Source organism: Moschus berezovskii, chromosome 17 (assembly GCF_049115385.1).
Source record: "Moschus berezovskii isolate FMDL1 chromosome 17, NW_MosBer_1.0, whole genome shotgun sequence".
NCBI lineage: Eukaryota > Metazoa > Chordata > Mammalia > Artiodactyla > Moschidae > Moschus > Moschus berezovskii.
This window is the reverse complement of record NC_142476.1, coordinates 65,266,441-65,280,036: the sequence shown is the minus strand read 5'-3', so window position 1 is coordinate 65,280,036 and position 13,596 is coordinate 65,266,441. Positions and strand designations below refer to the sequence as shown.

The 13,596-nt window shown below is 45.1% G+C and overlaps 1 protein-coding gene across 2 annotated transcripts in view; it reads right to left on the bottom strand.

The window, feature by feature from the left end:
* The window catches only part of TP53BP2 (tumor protein p53 binding protein 2), a 67,573-nt gene extending 55,894 nt beyond the window's left edge, over positions 1-11,679 (bottom strand). For both annotated transcript variants that reach the window (XM_055419828.2, XM_055419827.2), the window contains exon 1: positions 11,387-11,679. In XM_055419828.2, the coding sequence (XP_055275803.2) occupies positions 11,387-11,413 (27 nt within the window). In that variant the 5' untranslated portion in view covers positions 11,414-11,679. The remainder of the gene's footprint in view (positions 1-11,386) is intronic.
* Between the last annotated feature and the right edge of the window lie 1,917 nt (positions 11,680-13,596).

Genomic DNA, 13,596 nt, shown 5'->3' with positions numbered 1-13,596 from the left:
GGAGTATAGTTGATTTCCCATGTTGTGTTAGTTCCAGGCGTACAGCAAAGTGAATCTGTTGTACACATACACATATCCACTCTTTTTGAGATTCTTTTTTCATATAGGTCATTACAGACCCATGGGGAAAGTTCCCCAGAGTTCCCCGTAAGCACCGCATTTTTAAGATCCAAGCATGATGGCCTGAGTACAACCAATCCACTGCTTCCAGTTCTTTCCTTTCTACCTGGCAGTCTGCTATGAAAGTGGTCCTCTATGTTCAAAGATTTCACCTCTGTGAAACTTCTCCCAACCATGGACATATATTTAAAAGGGCAAGCACTACCCTCCCTCTAATTTTGAGAAAAATTAAAAATAAGAACATTCATTCACCCGAACAACATTTATTAAATGCCACTGTGTGTCAAACACTGTGCTCAGTGTTAGAAACACAAAGACTAGAGGATGGGTCACACCCTCAAGCCGCACACAAAGCACAAGGGCCCCGAAAACATGTGACACAACTGGAGAACTTCCTGGTGGAGGTTCAGATGACGTCAGTGAGAACAGGAAAAAAAAAAAAACACCCCTCTCAAGGAATACTACCGAACCAAAAAGGGTAGGATGAGTCAGACAAGCAGGAAGAGGGCTGTCCAGGAAGAAATATAGCACATGTAAAGGCACAGGGGTTCAAGGAAACCTGGCGTGCTTTCGTCACTGCAGCCCTGGAACTGCTGAAACAGGAAGGTGGGAGGACCAGCGAAGGAACAGGTCACCTCTCAACCCCTGAGTCACAGATGTGCCGCAGAAACTCAGAACGTACACGATTCATTTTACACGGACAATTACGGCCCAGTCAGGTGATGGACGTCAATATACAAGAAGGTGCAACTCACTGTCAGCTAGGGAAAAACAGATCATCAGGCCCCACAAACAGGCCTAACGCAGGGTCCCTTGGGAGCATGAAGGAGGCGGCGAGCAGATCTTCTTCCCCAACTGCCCTGCAATCCTGAAGGAAGGCCGGCTGAGCAGGGCGAAGGGGACTGCCCTTCTGACAGTCACGAAGCACATGCACTGCTTACTTGGGGTGCTGGGGTATGAAGTGCTGACTTGCTCCATGTTTTGAGTCTTTCGATCACTTCCCTTCCCCGATGAGAGGCCAAATATTCTACAGGTGTATCTGGACACAAAAAAGGCTGAAATCCACTGGGCCAGATGATAAAGAAACTTTGGCTCTAGCTAAGAAGATTATGTTGGTATGCTATAAGTAATACAAGTCAGTCTTGAATTCTGGACAAGGGAAGCGACAGATGCTATCTCAGATCACAGTGGAAGCAGTGTGGAAATGGACTGACGGGGTGAAGGACAGGAAAGGTAAGAAGATAAATAAGGAGAGGATCACCCCTTCCAGGCAGGAGGGGTAACACAGAAGAAGAGCACCAAAGGCTAGAGAGGAGGAGTCCGGGACATGGCGATGAAACCGGCATGGGAGAAAATGGAAGAACGGATGGAATGCAGGATAACATCCAGGTCTCTTAGCGACCGAAAGCACCGATCAGAACCTACCAGAGAAAGGATCCTGTTCAGTTCAGTTCAGTTCAGTCGCTCAGTTGTGTCTGACTCTCCGCGACCCCATGAATCACAGCACACCAGGCCTCCCTGACCATCACCAACTCCCGGAGTTCACTCAAACCCATGTCCACAGAGTCAGTGATGCCATCCAGCCATCTCATTCTCTGTCGTCCCCTTCTCCTCCCGCCCCCAACCTTTCCCAGCATCAGTCTTTTCCAGTGAGTCAACTCGTCGCATGAGGTGGCCAAAGTATTGCAGTTTCAGCTTTAGCATCAGTCCTTCCAATGAACACCCAGGATTGATCTCCTTTAGAATGGACTGGTTGGACTTTAAAATAAAATTAGTATCCAAAACAGCCCCCTTTTCCAGATCAACAAATTACAAGAAAAATAATAATAACCTGTGCTGTGCTTAGTCGTTCAGTCGTGTTTGACTCTTTGTGACTCCATGGCCTGTAGCCCACCAGGCTCCTCTGTCCATGGGGATTCTCCAGGCAAGAATACTGGAGTGGGTTGCCATGTCCTCTTCCAGGGGATATTCCCAACCCAGGAATCGAACCCAGGTCTCCCTATTGCAGGCAGATTCTTAACCATCAGAGCCACCAGGGAAGCCCAGTAATAACCTACACGTCACAAATTATCAATAGTCAGCAGTTAGCAACTATATATTCCTGTGGTACAGGAAAACACTGGCAGGAAGAGACCCTTTCTAGAATTTAAGTCAGCTCTGATTTCAACTTCTTAGATCATTGGCTATTTTGTATCAGCCAATGAAGATTACCACTGATTTAAAAAAAAAAAAGATGAAGGAACTTGTAGGTGAAAGCACTTGAAGCTTCCAAAGTACATGATCACGGGGTTGAAGGCACGGTTGTTGTAAAATACTTGTAGGGTTAAGGCATCTGCAAGGAACTGATGTGCACGCACGGCAACAAAAGGCTTTCTCTAAAGCTCTGCAGAGCTAAGGATGTAACAAGCCTGGTTTCTCTTGAGTCTCACAGAAGGAGCTTGTGGACGTGGAGTAACCCTGCCCATCCCTGTCCTGATCTTATGCCCAACCCTGGGGTAAGATCAACTCTTCTCTCATCCCTGGGGCTTCTGAACGCCTAGAGCAAGTCACAGGCTGCATGGACTGAGTTCACACTAACTGCTGGGCCCTCACAGTATACGATAAAGCTTTTATCCATCTTTGGTGGTTTTCCGTTGTCTTCCTACCACAAGGGCTGTCAGGCTCCCCCCACCTTTCCCAGTTCTTTGGCTGTGCCACCTCCACAATCTGTTCTCACACAGCAATGGAGGCATCTTTTCTAATCTCTCCATTTATGTCACTTTCACTCCTTAAAACTTTTCCAGGGGCTGTCACATCCCTTCCCCTGCCAACTAAACTCTTCGCCCTGACCCAGGAAAGCCTACACGCTGCACCTCTCCACCTCCACTTGGGTCACTCGCTTCCAACCACTAAGCTCCAGCCTCACAGTCCCCCTTGCTTCCGGCACAGCAGTCCCTGGGAATTCTGCCTACTTAATATGTTGTTGTTGTTCAGTCACTAAGTCATGTCCAACTCTGCAACCCCATGGACTGCAGCACACCAGGCTTCCCTATCACTATCTCTTGGGGTCTGCTCAAAATCATGTCCACTGAGTCAATGATACCCTCCACCCATCTCATCCACTGTCATCCCCTTCTCCTCCTGCCCTCAATCTTTCCCAGCATCAGTGTCTTTTCCAATGAGTCAGTTCGCATCAGGTGGCCAAAATATTGGAACTTCAGCTTCAGCATCAGTCCTTCCAATGAGTACTCAGGGTTGATTTCCTTTAAGATTGACTCGTTTGATCTCCCTGCAGTTCAAGGGACTCTCGAGAGTCCTCTCCAATACCACAGATCAAAAGCATCCATTCTTTGGCACTCAGCCTTTATTATGGTCCAACTCTCACATCCATACATGACTACTGGAAAAATCATAGCTTTGACTATACGGACCTTTGTCAGCAAAGTAATGTCTCTGCTTTTTAATATGCTGTCTAGGTTTGTCATAGCTTTTTGCTCCTCCCACAAATCTGCACAGGTCTCAGTCAAGATGTCACTTCCCTGACCACCAATCTACAGCAGCCATCCTACTCACATGCTGTTTAAACCCTACATAACTCTCCTTTCATTTCTACTTTCCGTATCCTCCCCACTCCAAGCCTCCCACTAAGCGTCAGGAAAGGTATGCTCCTTGAAAACTGTCATCTTCTTTCCTGTATCCATGGCACTTAGAACAGTGCCTGGAATACAGTGGACGTTCCTTACACACTTATTGAACAGATGTTATCCCCAAAAGGCTATCCAAAAACAACCAGCAGGTTAATGAGGAAGAATGAAGATCATCGATTTAATATGATTTCATTCCACACCAGTCTCCAGTTTATTCCCAATAAATTCATCTGATTAAATGGGATCACTCTTCCTCACTATACACACCACCCTAGGGCAGCAAGGGGAGATGCTGTCACTTCGCCCTCATCTGGAGATTCTGCCAGCAGTGGGCATTCCTCCAAGTCACAGATTCACCTCTCAAGCCCCTGGAAACGACTGCACAACAAGGACAGCAATCTCACAGCAGACTCTCTAGTTCCCTGCCCTCTGTGGCTCTCAACCACCTATGCCACTCTGACCCTTACTCTCCTACCTCACAACTTTCACACCCTGTTTAAACACACCAGCAAAAGCAAGATTATCAATACCCCTCAGGGAAAGGCAATTGTTTTAAAGAAAGAAGAAAAGAAAAAAAAAAAAAAGGAATCATTACACCCCTTCTCTTTCCCAGCTGATGTGGGATCTCTATAGAAGCATTAGAGGTAGAAAAAAATAATAGTCACTGAGCCATTTCCTTTGCACAGGGTGAGGTCAGCTCCACATCAGTCGAAACTTGATAAGAGAACCACTTACCAATCTTCTCACCCAGTCTGGATTTACATATGGGAAGATACCTCTGTTTTCCTCTTTCTAAGTCAAAAATAATTATAGCTGTACTCTGTAAGGAAGTATTTGAAGGAATACCATGCCAAAGGAATACCATGACTACTGTCTTGATAAGTATACAGAAACATTCTAGAGCATTTCTTCACAGGTGGACCTGGTTCGCATCTCATTTCTGCCAAGTGACCAGGGTAAATTACTAAAACCCCCTGGGCTTCAAATTCTTTATCTGTTACATGAGAATTGCTTCACAGGGTCAAAACGGGATTATCTGAGATGAGCAGCCCAACAGAGGGGCAGGTGTTGGGCACACAAGGGGTTCCAGCAGAAGCTCCCTCTCCACCCTGAGTGGAAAATAAAAGCATGGGGCTTTCAACCATACTGGTTGACAGAGAAATTATTCTTTCCACTATGGAAGATTAGTACACTGTCTGGACCATTCCTTATTACCACTAATAGTTTAAAGTAATATTTTACAATAGTTTACTCCTTATGATTTTCTATTACTTTTCTAAACGTGTGTCTTAAGGATTTCTGGTTGAAATGGTTGAAATTTAAATAAATAGTACTATGTCATAAATCTGTTTCAAGAACAACCATTGAAGTATGCATTTCAAAAGGGAAAATTCCCGTGAAGATTTTCAATGAAAATCTGGTTCCATTAACCAAATGAATCATTTGTGTTTGGATAAATTTTAAGCAGAAAAAAGCTAAAAATGGCCACAGTCGCAGAGTCTGTGAAGCTACTTTTCCTACACAGGCCCTAACTATGCTGAGAATTTGCATTTCTTTGATAACAGGGTTTTCCCCTGATAAGAGTATCACTGAGTCCTTAAAGTTCAGTGCTCCTGAAGGCTCTCCTAACGACTAAGACTTCTCAGCTCTCCCCAACAAGATGAAAAATTTTACTGTCACACCTACCACTCCAGCGTAAGTATACCTCTCACAAGGTCTGTCATCTGTGTTTGCTTTTCTCAATGACACCTGATTAAAAGAAAATGTTCTGTTCAGTACCGTGAAAAAAGAGACATTATTATTTAAATAATGTTTGACTTCAAAAAGTGGCATGAGCTGAAAAGAACACTCTGGATTCCTGAATTCTTCTATCCCACTCTTCATGTTCTTTGCAGCACTTGTAAGTAGAAAAGGCTGGTGACAGGTTTACAATGTTGTTGTTTAATCACTCAGTCGTGTCTAACTCTTGCGACGCCATGGACTGCAGCATGCCAGGCTTCCCTGTCCTTCACTATCTCTAGGAGTTCACCCAAACCCATGTCCATTGAGTCGGTGATGCCATCTCATCCTCTGTCGTCCCCTTCTCCACCTGCCTTCAATCTTTCCCAGCATCGGGGTCTTTTCCAATGAGTCGGCTCTTCACATCATGTGGCCGAAGTATTGGAGCTTCACCATCAGTCCTTCCTTGGAGAAGGAAATGGCAACCCACTCCAGTGTTCTTGCCTGGAGAATCCCAGGGATGGGGGAGCCTGGTGGGCTGCCGTCTATGGGGTCGCTCAGAGTCGGACACGACTGAAGCGACTTAGCAGCAGCAGCAGCATCAGTCCTTCCTATGAAGATTCAGGTTGATTCAGAGGTTTATGGTACATGATGGAAATCATACCAACATGTATTGGTACGCTGTTACCCTATTTGAGCTAGAAAGAGGCTGGACCTCACATGAGCTGCATGAATGGCTCTGTGTTAAGCTCACTTTAGAAAGACTTTTAAGAAGTCTCACACACTATGGTAGATTACCAAGAGATAAAGGTCTACAGTGTTCCTTAAAAGCTCCAGAAAAGAGAGGTTTTGTTTTCTTGTTTTTACCATCTGCTGCTGGGGGGCAGGGAACGTTAAGAGGGAGAGAAAACAGTTCTTCCTAGAAGCAGTGTATGAATAAATGACCCTCTGTGTCCCTCTCAGATAAATTCTAAGTTAATTTTTAAAATATAAGCAGGTGTATGATTCTACTACAGTTCTTTATAAAGTCTAAATCCAGTTTCTCTGAAACAGGTGAAAATACAGAAACTGTTAAATACTTTTCGGCTTTTAATTAGTTTATCATAAGTCACAAGAAACAAATTTCACTACAGCACAAGAAATGTGAGATACTTTGCACATTTTCTTTTAAATAGATGATTTAACAGCCTTTGAGAATTATAGTTCTATAGGGAACCTACCTTAAACTTTATTCTGCAATAAAACCTAAGCTAATGGACTACATTACTTCTCAACAACAAACAGGAATTCTTTCAGAACACGGTATAATCATAATAATACAATGCTCCAACGCTGTAACTTGAAAGGTTTGTCATTTCAAAACACAATTTCAGTTTGGGAAAGTATGTGCAAATAAAACCTGTATATAATACAAATAATATTTTAAAACATGAAAATAATACAAGTATTTCAGCAGAAGTTAAGCTCTCAGGCTGGGGAGCTGACTAAGCTCCCTTTGCTGCTGCTAAGTCACTTCAGTCGTGTCCGACTCTGTGCGACCCCATAAACGGCAGTCCACCAGGCTCCCCCATCCCTGGGATTCTCCAGGCAAGAACACTGGAGTGCGTTGCCATTTCCTTCTCCAATGTGTGAAAGCGAAAAGTGAAAGTGAAGTCGCTCAGTCATGTCTGACTTGTAGCGACCCCATGGACTGCAACCTACCAGACTCCTCCGTCCATGGGATTTTCCAGGCAAGAGTACTGGAGTGGCTTGCCATTGCCTTCTCCAAAGCTGCCTTTAGAAATACATAAATCCAACTGACCAAGAATCAGACTTCTAAAGGAGCTACTGCAATATCCTATTTTTTTGGTCCCAGACTTCCAAAATTATAAGTTCCAATAATCAGACATGATATTTCACAGCATAATGAAATAGCTAGGCGTAATTATGATACCTCTGTAGCATCGAAAGATAAAATGCCATAAACCTAAAAATAAATCATGATTAGTTCAACTGAGCTCTTTAAAATAGGCTATTTTCTCGAAAATATTATCCATATTAGGGCTATGTGATCAAATTCATTTAAACAGAACACTAAATTAAATAATCAGAAAACCGATTCTCCAAGTCATTAGGGATAAACGACCCATTACAAGTTCATTTAAAGTATTAATGTAAATGTGAAGCTGCAAATATGGGATTCAAATGTAAAATGCTCCTTTGTGCCCGTTCATCAAACTGACTGCCCTGTCGATACAGTCAGTGGCCATCAGGCATATGTGGCTATTTAGATGTAATTAAATTTTTTTTAAAAATTCAATTCCTTGGTCTCAGTAGTCCCATTTTAAGTGCAGTAGCTGCAGGTGTCTGGTGGCTCCCACACTGGACAGTACCGTTCGTTTTCTATCACAGCTGAATATAAATGCCACATATATGACATCAACCACTGAGACAAGAAAATTCAAGTCCTCTGGCCTTCCACATGGCACTGTGGAACACTGTGTGGTTTTGTGAGCAGGTTTTTGTCATCTACCTTTCAGCAGCAGGTACAAACAGAAATTTTTATCAACCTGTATCTAAAAAGAACAGGGAATGCTTTTAGTTAGCCAAGCTCTTTCATAAAAATATTCTTGTTTGAATACAACGCTTCACAAAATGAAAAGTAATGAAAAAAGATCTCTGATATAATTTTAAACAGCTGAGAAATGTGGCTTTTAATGATGATTTCCCTTTAGTTGATAAATACATGAGAATGGCTCATTAAAAAGCCATACTGTCAAACTACAAATGACCCTTTCTTTAATGAAGAAAAAGACATGGTGTCAAGTAGGAAGGAGTAATCAGTTTCTCCTCACCAAGTTGTGGAAATATCACAGAACCAGACATACCAACTATGGCAGGTATCTGAAGATGAGTGTAATTATTACACCCTCTTCTGCAGTACCCTATCATTATCTCTACTGTGATTCTCAGCACTTGCCTACTTATTTTTAGTTAGCCTACTAAAATGCATCATCCCCTTCTGGTTTGGGATCCAATTATCACTTCATGTCCCATATGAAAGAAATTCACTTGATTCTCTACCATTTGGTGAGAAAACACATGAACACAATATATTTGCACAACTTTAATATAATGCAGTCTAAATAGCAAGTTGTTATCTCCAGCATTCCTGTAAAAGCAATTTTAAAAATATATTCTTAATGTCACAGAACTATACATTTAAAAATGGTTAAAACTGTCATTTTTATGTTATGTACATTTCACCCCAACAAGAAAGCATATCAAGGTAACTGTCTACATTCTGAGACTATCCATTTTTCCCTATTAAGCAAAGTGCATTTTTGATAAATTCGTTAAGAGTTTTTCAAAGTAATAAATTCAAAATCTCACTTGATGTAATAAAAATCCATATTAAAAGCTAAAGAGAAGAGATACATTTAAGAAAAGTCTTATTTTCAAATATTCCAGATATTACAGGATAAAAATATAACATGAGGTTAGTAAATGAAATTTTGTTTCATATTTTTTATGTGTCGCAAGTATAAGAATCTCCAGTTTAACCTAACCAATACTGCAAATTCAGGAGAAGTTCTTACCTAGCAACTATCCCAAGAGAGGCAAGGAGGCACTGTTTCATAAACAATAACTCTAATCCTCACAAACATCCTAAAGCTAGGTACTACTACTAAAATCCCCATTTTACAGATGGTGAAACAAAACACTAAAAGAGAAAAAAGGCTATGGTCACAAAGGTAGGAGCTGAGCAAATACTGCACATGCCACCACATCATGAGTCCTGTTAGATTCTGCGGACAGGGTTTCCTTGGTGGTCCAATGGTTAAGAATCTGCCTGCCATTCAGGGGCCAAGGGTTCTATCCCTGGTCCAGGAAGATCCCACGTGCCAAGGAGCAGCAACGTCCACGTGCCACAACTACTGAGGCAGCACTCTAGGGCTTGAGCTCCACAAGAGAAGCCACTGCAATAAGAAGCTTATGCACCACAACGAAGAGTGGCCCTCGCTCCCGGCAACTAGACAAAGTCCGCAGGCAGCAAGGGAGACCCGGCACAGTCTAAAACAAATAAATCTTTTTTAAAAAGATTCTACTGATGTTAGGAAAGGCAATAGCCTAAAGAGCTATATAACTTTCTATACAATATGATGATCTGGCATGTAGCTGGGAGAAAGAAAACTTTCATAAGCATTAAGAAAGGCCAAAGATACTAATGCATATATATGGAATTTAGAAAGATGCAAATGATAACCCTGTATACGAGACAGCAATAGAGACACAGATGTATAGAACAGTTTTGGGGACTCTGTGGGAGAGGGTGAGGGTGGGACGATTTGGGAGAATGGCATTGAAACATGTATGTTGTCATATGTGAAAACAATCACCAGTTCAGGGTTGATGCATGTTACAGGTTGCTCAGGGCTGGTGTGCGGGGATGACCCAGAGGGAGGATAAAGGGAGGAGGGAAGTGGGAGGGGGGTTCAGGAGAGGGAACTCATGTACACCTGGGGCGGATTCATGTCAATGTATGGCAAAACCAACCAATATAATATTGTAAAATAATTAGCCTCCAATAAAAAAAAAATTAAAAAAAAGAAAGGCCAAAGAATACCTTAACATAAAACTAATCTTTAAGAAAGAAAGCATACCGCAACAACTAACACTAGTCTTGCTCCTATTTTTAGAGGAAAAAATCACAAACTGCAAAAGTTATTTTCAGGCAAAGAAATGTAAATCCAAGGAATAAAACATTTTAATGACAAAGACCCTTCTCCATATTTTAAATATTGGTCATTCACATCACAAACCTAACTTCATAACCAGGTTTCAAACTAAAAAAGGACACATAATGGTATTAACACTTTCAAATTCTCTGAATTCTGGCAGGACAAAATATCCGAAACCCTCAATTATCAAAACCAATAAATCAAACGTGTCCAGCATGTGAAAGTTTAAGAAACCCTGCCACAACACAAGCTAAGGGGCCAGAAGATAGTATATTCTGTATCTGTGACTGCATATATACAAAATTTGTCCTCACTCATACCACATACTCTATAAAAGCAAAAGAAAAGTTATTTCTTTGTTTCCACAAATGAAGCCATAAGAAAACATCGCTGGACTGCAAGATAATCCTGCTTCAGTGGCAGAAGTGTAAAGTACACACAATTTCCTCGAGGAAACACACTACTGAAATCTGCATAAGCCACTTCAACCCTCCAGCTTCTGCGACCGTTGAAGAAAAAGGGCATTTCAAATGTCTCAAACCTGCTGTTCACCTGTGTGGCCTGGTGGACACGTCGAAAGCCTACGGAGTCTATAAAGAACTCACTAACCTTCTCCGAGGGCTCGCTAAACAAGCTAAACGGTGGGAGCCAGGCAAATGCGTTTTTACTGCGATCAAAAACTTTGAGGCTGCATTTACTAAAATCAGTTTCCAGATAAAAAGAGTGAGTTGGCCATCACCGATATCAAGATCCAAATTCAACTAAAAACAAAGGTACACTTTTCGGTGTGCGTATTTCAGGCCAACTTGAAGTTTTTGGGTTTTTTTTAAGACAAAGCAAATAAGATTCCCGATTCCCTTGTTCTTGACCTTCAGGAACTGCAAAAAAGAAGTCAGGACGCAGCCGGAGAGAAAAAGAAAAGTTTCGAGTGGCTGCCGCAGCGAGTCGGGAGCAGTCGCCGGGACCCCTCCCCGCGGTGAGGGTCTCCCCGCTCCCGCACGCGGGAGCTCGGGGTGGGGAGTCTGGAGGATGGAGCCGCTCGCGGGAAGTGAGCGGTGCACGGACCACCCGCGACGCGCTCTCAGCCCCCAGCCGCCTCCGGCCCGGGGCTCTGCTCAGGACCCGCACGGAGGCGCTCAGCAGACCCCTGCTCGCGACCCCGCACACTTCCGGTCCCGGCCCCACCGCCCGGCCGCTTACCGGCATCATTTTGGACCCGAACCGCATCGAAGCTGGTGGCGAGATGACGGCCCGCAGCCAGGCGGAGGCGCCCCGGGGCGTGGGGGGCGCACGGTGCGGGGGAGGGGAGCGCGGAGGGAGGCCGCCCGAAGGCGGCGGACCTGTTGCAAAGGCGCGGCGGGCGGCGGGGCGGCGGGCGGGTCCCCAGAGCGCTCAGTGAGGGCTGGGGCGCCACCGAGCCCCGAGCCCAGCTCCGGCCGGGCCCCTCCGTACGTGGCTTTGTCTGCTCGGCGCTCGCCACGGCCCGGACTCCCTCCTCGCCTCCGAAACCAACTAATCCCCGGGCCTGGCCCCCGCCGAGCCCGCGCCGGCTCCGCCCCCCGCGCGGGGCCCCGCCCGCGGCGCGCGAGGCGGGAGGGGGGGGAGGGGGAGGGGAGGCCGCGGGGACGGAGCCGCGCGCGCCTGCGCGGGCCCGCGGCGGGAGGCCGGTCAGGGCGCGGGCGCGCGGCGGGAGGCCGGCCAGGGCGCGGGCGCGCGCCCGGGGCGGCGGGGCCGCGCCGCCTTTATTTGCCTTCGGGATGACAAGTTGCCGGGGCGTGCGCGGCGGAGCCGCCGGAGCGCGTGCGCGCCCGCAGGCGGAGCCGGGGACTGTGAGGCGGCCTCTGGAAGACAAAATAAGGAAAGCGCCGGACGAGCCCCGGGGTTGCTGCGGCCGCCACCTCCCCGCAGTTTCGAACTGGGCCGGGGTCGAGGGAGAGCGGGGGGAGTGGGGGCTGTCTCCTGGGCGGAATCTCGGCACCTGGACGATTCCTCTCCGCGGCACTGCCGGCGGCCTCGGCCGGAGCCAGGCGACCGTACCTCCTGGGAGGACCCAGCCGCGGGGCTGGAGTGGCTGATGTCCCTGGAGGCTCCGGCGACGGCCGGGTCCCAGCGAGATGGAGATCGGCGCGCCGTCTCAGCCGGCAGCGCATTCCGAGAGTTCCTGGTGGAGGAGTCCTTGGGCTGTCGCCTTCCCTCTCTTGAGTATTGCCCAAACTCTGGTTTAGAACTCTGTGTGACTTTCTGTGACTAAAAACAAACAACAAAACCCCGAACATGTAAAAATAACTAAAATGATCAATTTTGTTTGTTTTACCAAGATAAAAATAAGTAAAGCCAAAGTTTGAAGTGCATAAAGTAGCTTTCCAAGGAGCTTCTTTTTCTGCTATTCTAGAAAGTCCTGGATTTCCTCTCTGAAGGGTGTTCGTTACACCCTCAGGACAGTCTCGGAAATGGCCACACTGCTCCCTTTGCAGGGAGCTAGGTGAAGGCCTAGGAGAATTGCAGTGGCCCATTTTGAAAGAGTAGCAGAGCTGGTTTAGGCACCGTCTTCCAGCTTCCAAGGACACAGATTCCTGTAACCCTAACTACAGAAAACTGTAGTTCTGTTTAAATTGTCCTTGTGAGCGAGATTAAGTGGAATAAAGCACCTGGATTCACCTAGCCTCAAGCATGGACAGATCTTTCTTAGTCCAATATTGTTGGTCTGTCACTCAGTTGTATCCAACTCTGTGGGACGCCGTGGATTGCAGCACGCCAGGATTCCCTGTCCATCACCAGCTCCCAGAGCTTGCTCAAACTCATATCCAACCATCTCATCCTCTGTTGCCCCCTTCTCCTCCTGCCCTCAATCTTTCCCAGTATCATGGCCTTATCCAATGAGTCGACTCTTCACATCAGGCCAAAATATTGGAGCTTCAGCATCAGTCCTTCCAATGAATACTCAGGGTTGATTTCCTTTAGGATTGACTCGTTTGATATCCAAGGGACTCTCAAGAGTCTTATAGTCCAATATATCCCTAACCAGAATCTCCATCATCAAACTCTTAGCCTTCTTGTCCCAGCTACATATCTGGAAATATTAATACATTAAACTATAGCTAATTCAATTAGAATCAAAACTTCTCCAAAAATCTAGTTTAAAGCCTAGTTATTTAAAGAGGATTGTCCTAAGTTGTAATGGAAATTCATCCTTTTATTCAGTAAATATTTGTCTAGTACTTACTACATGCTGAGTATTCTTCTAAGTACAGGTACACATTAATGAAGACAACAAAATTAGGTGGACAGTAAAATTAGTAGCTGAGTATATTAATAATTAATACTTACATAAATTACCAATTATCTCAGCCAGTCCAAAAAAAAATGACCAAATATAGGACAAAAATTAAGGAGCTAAGGGGATGAGGCAT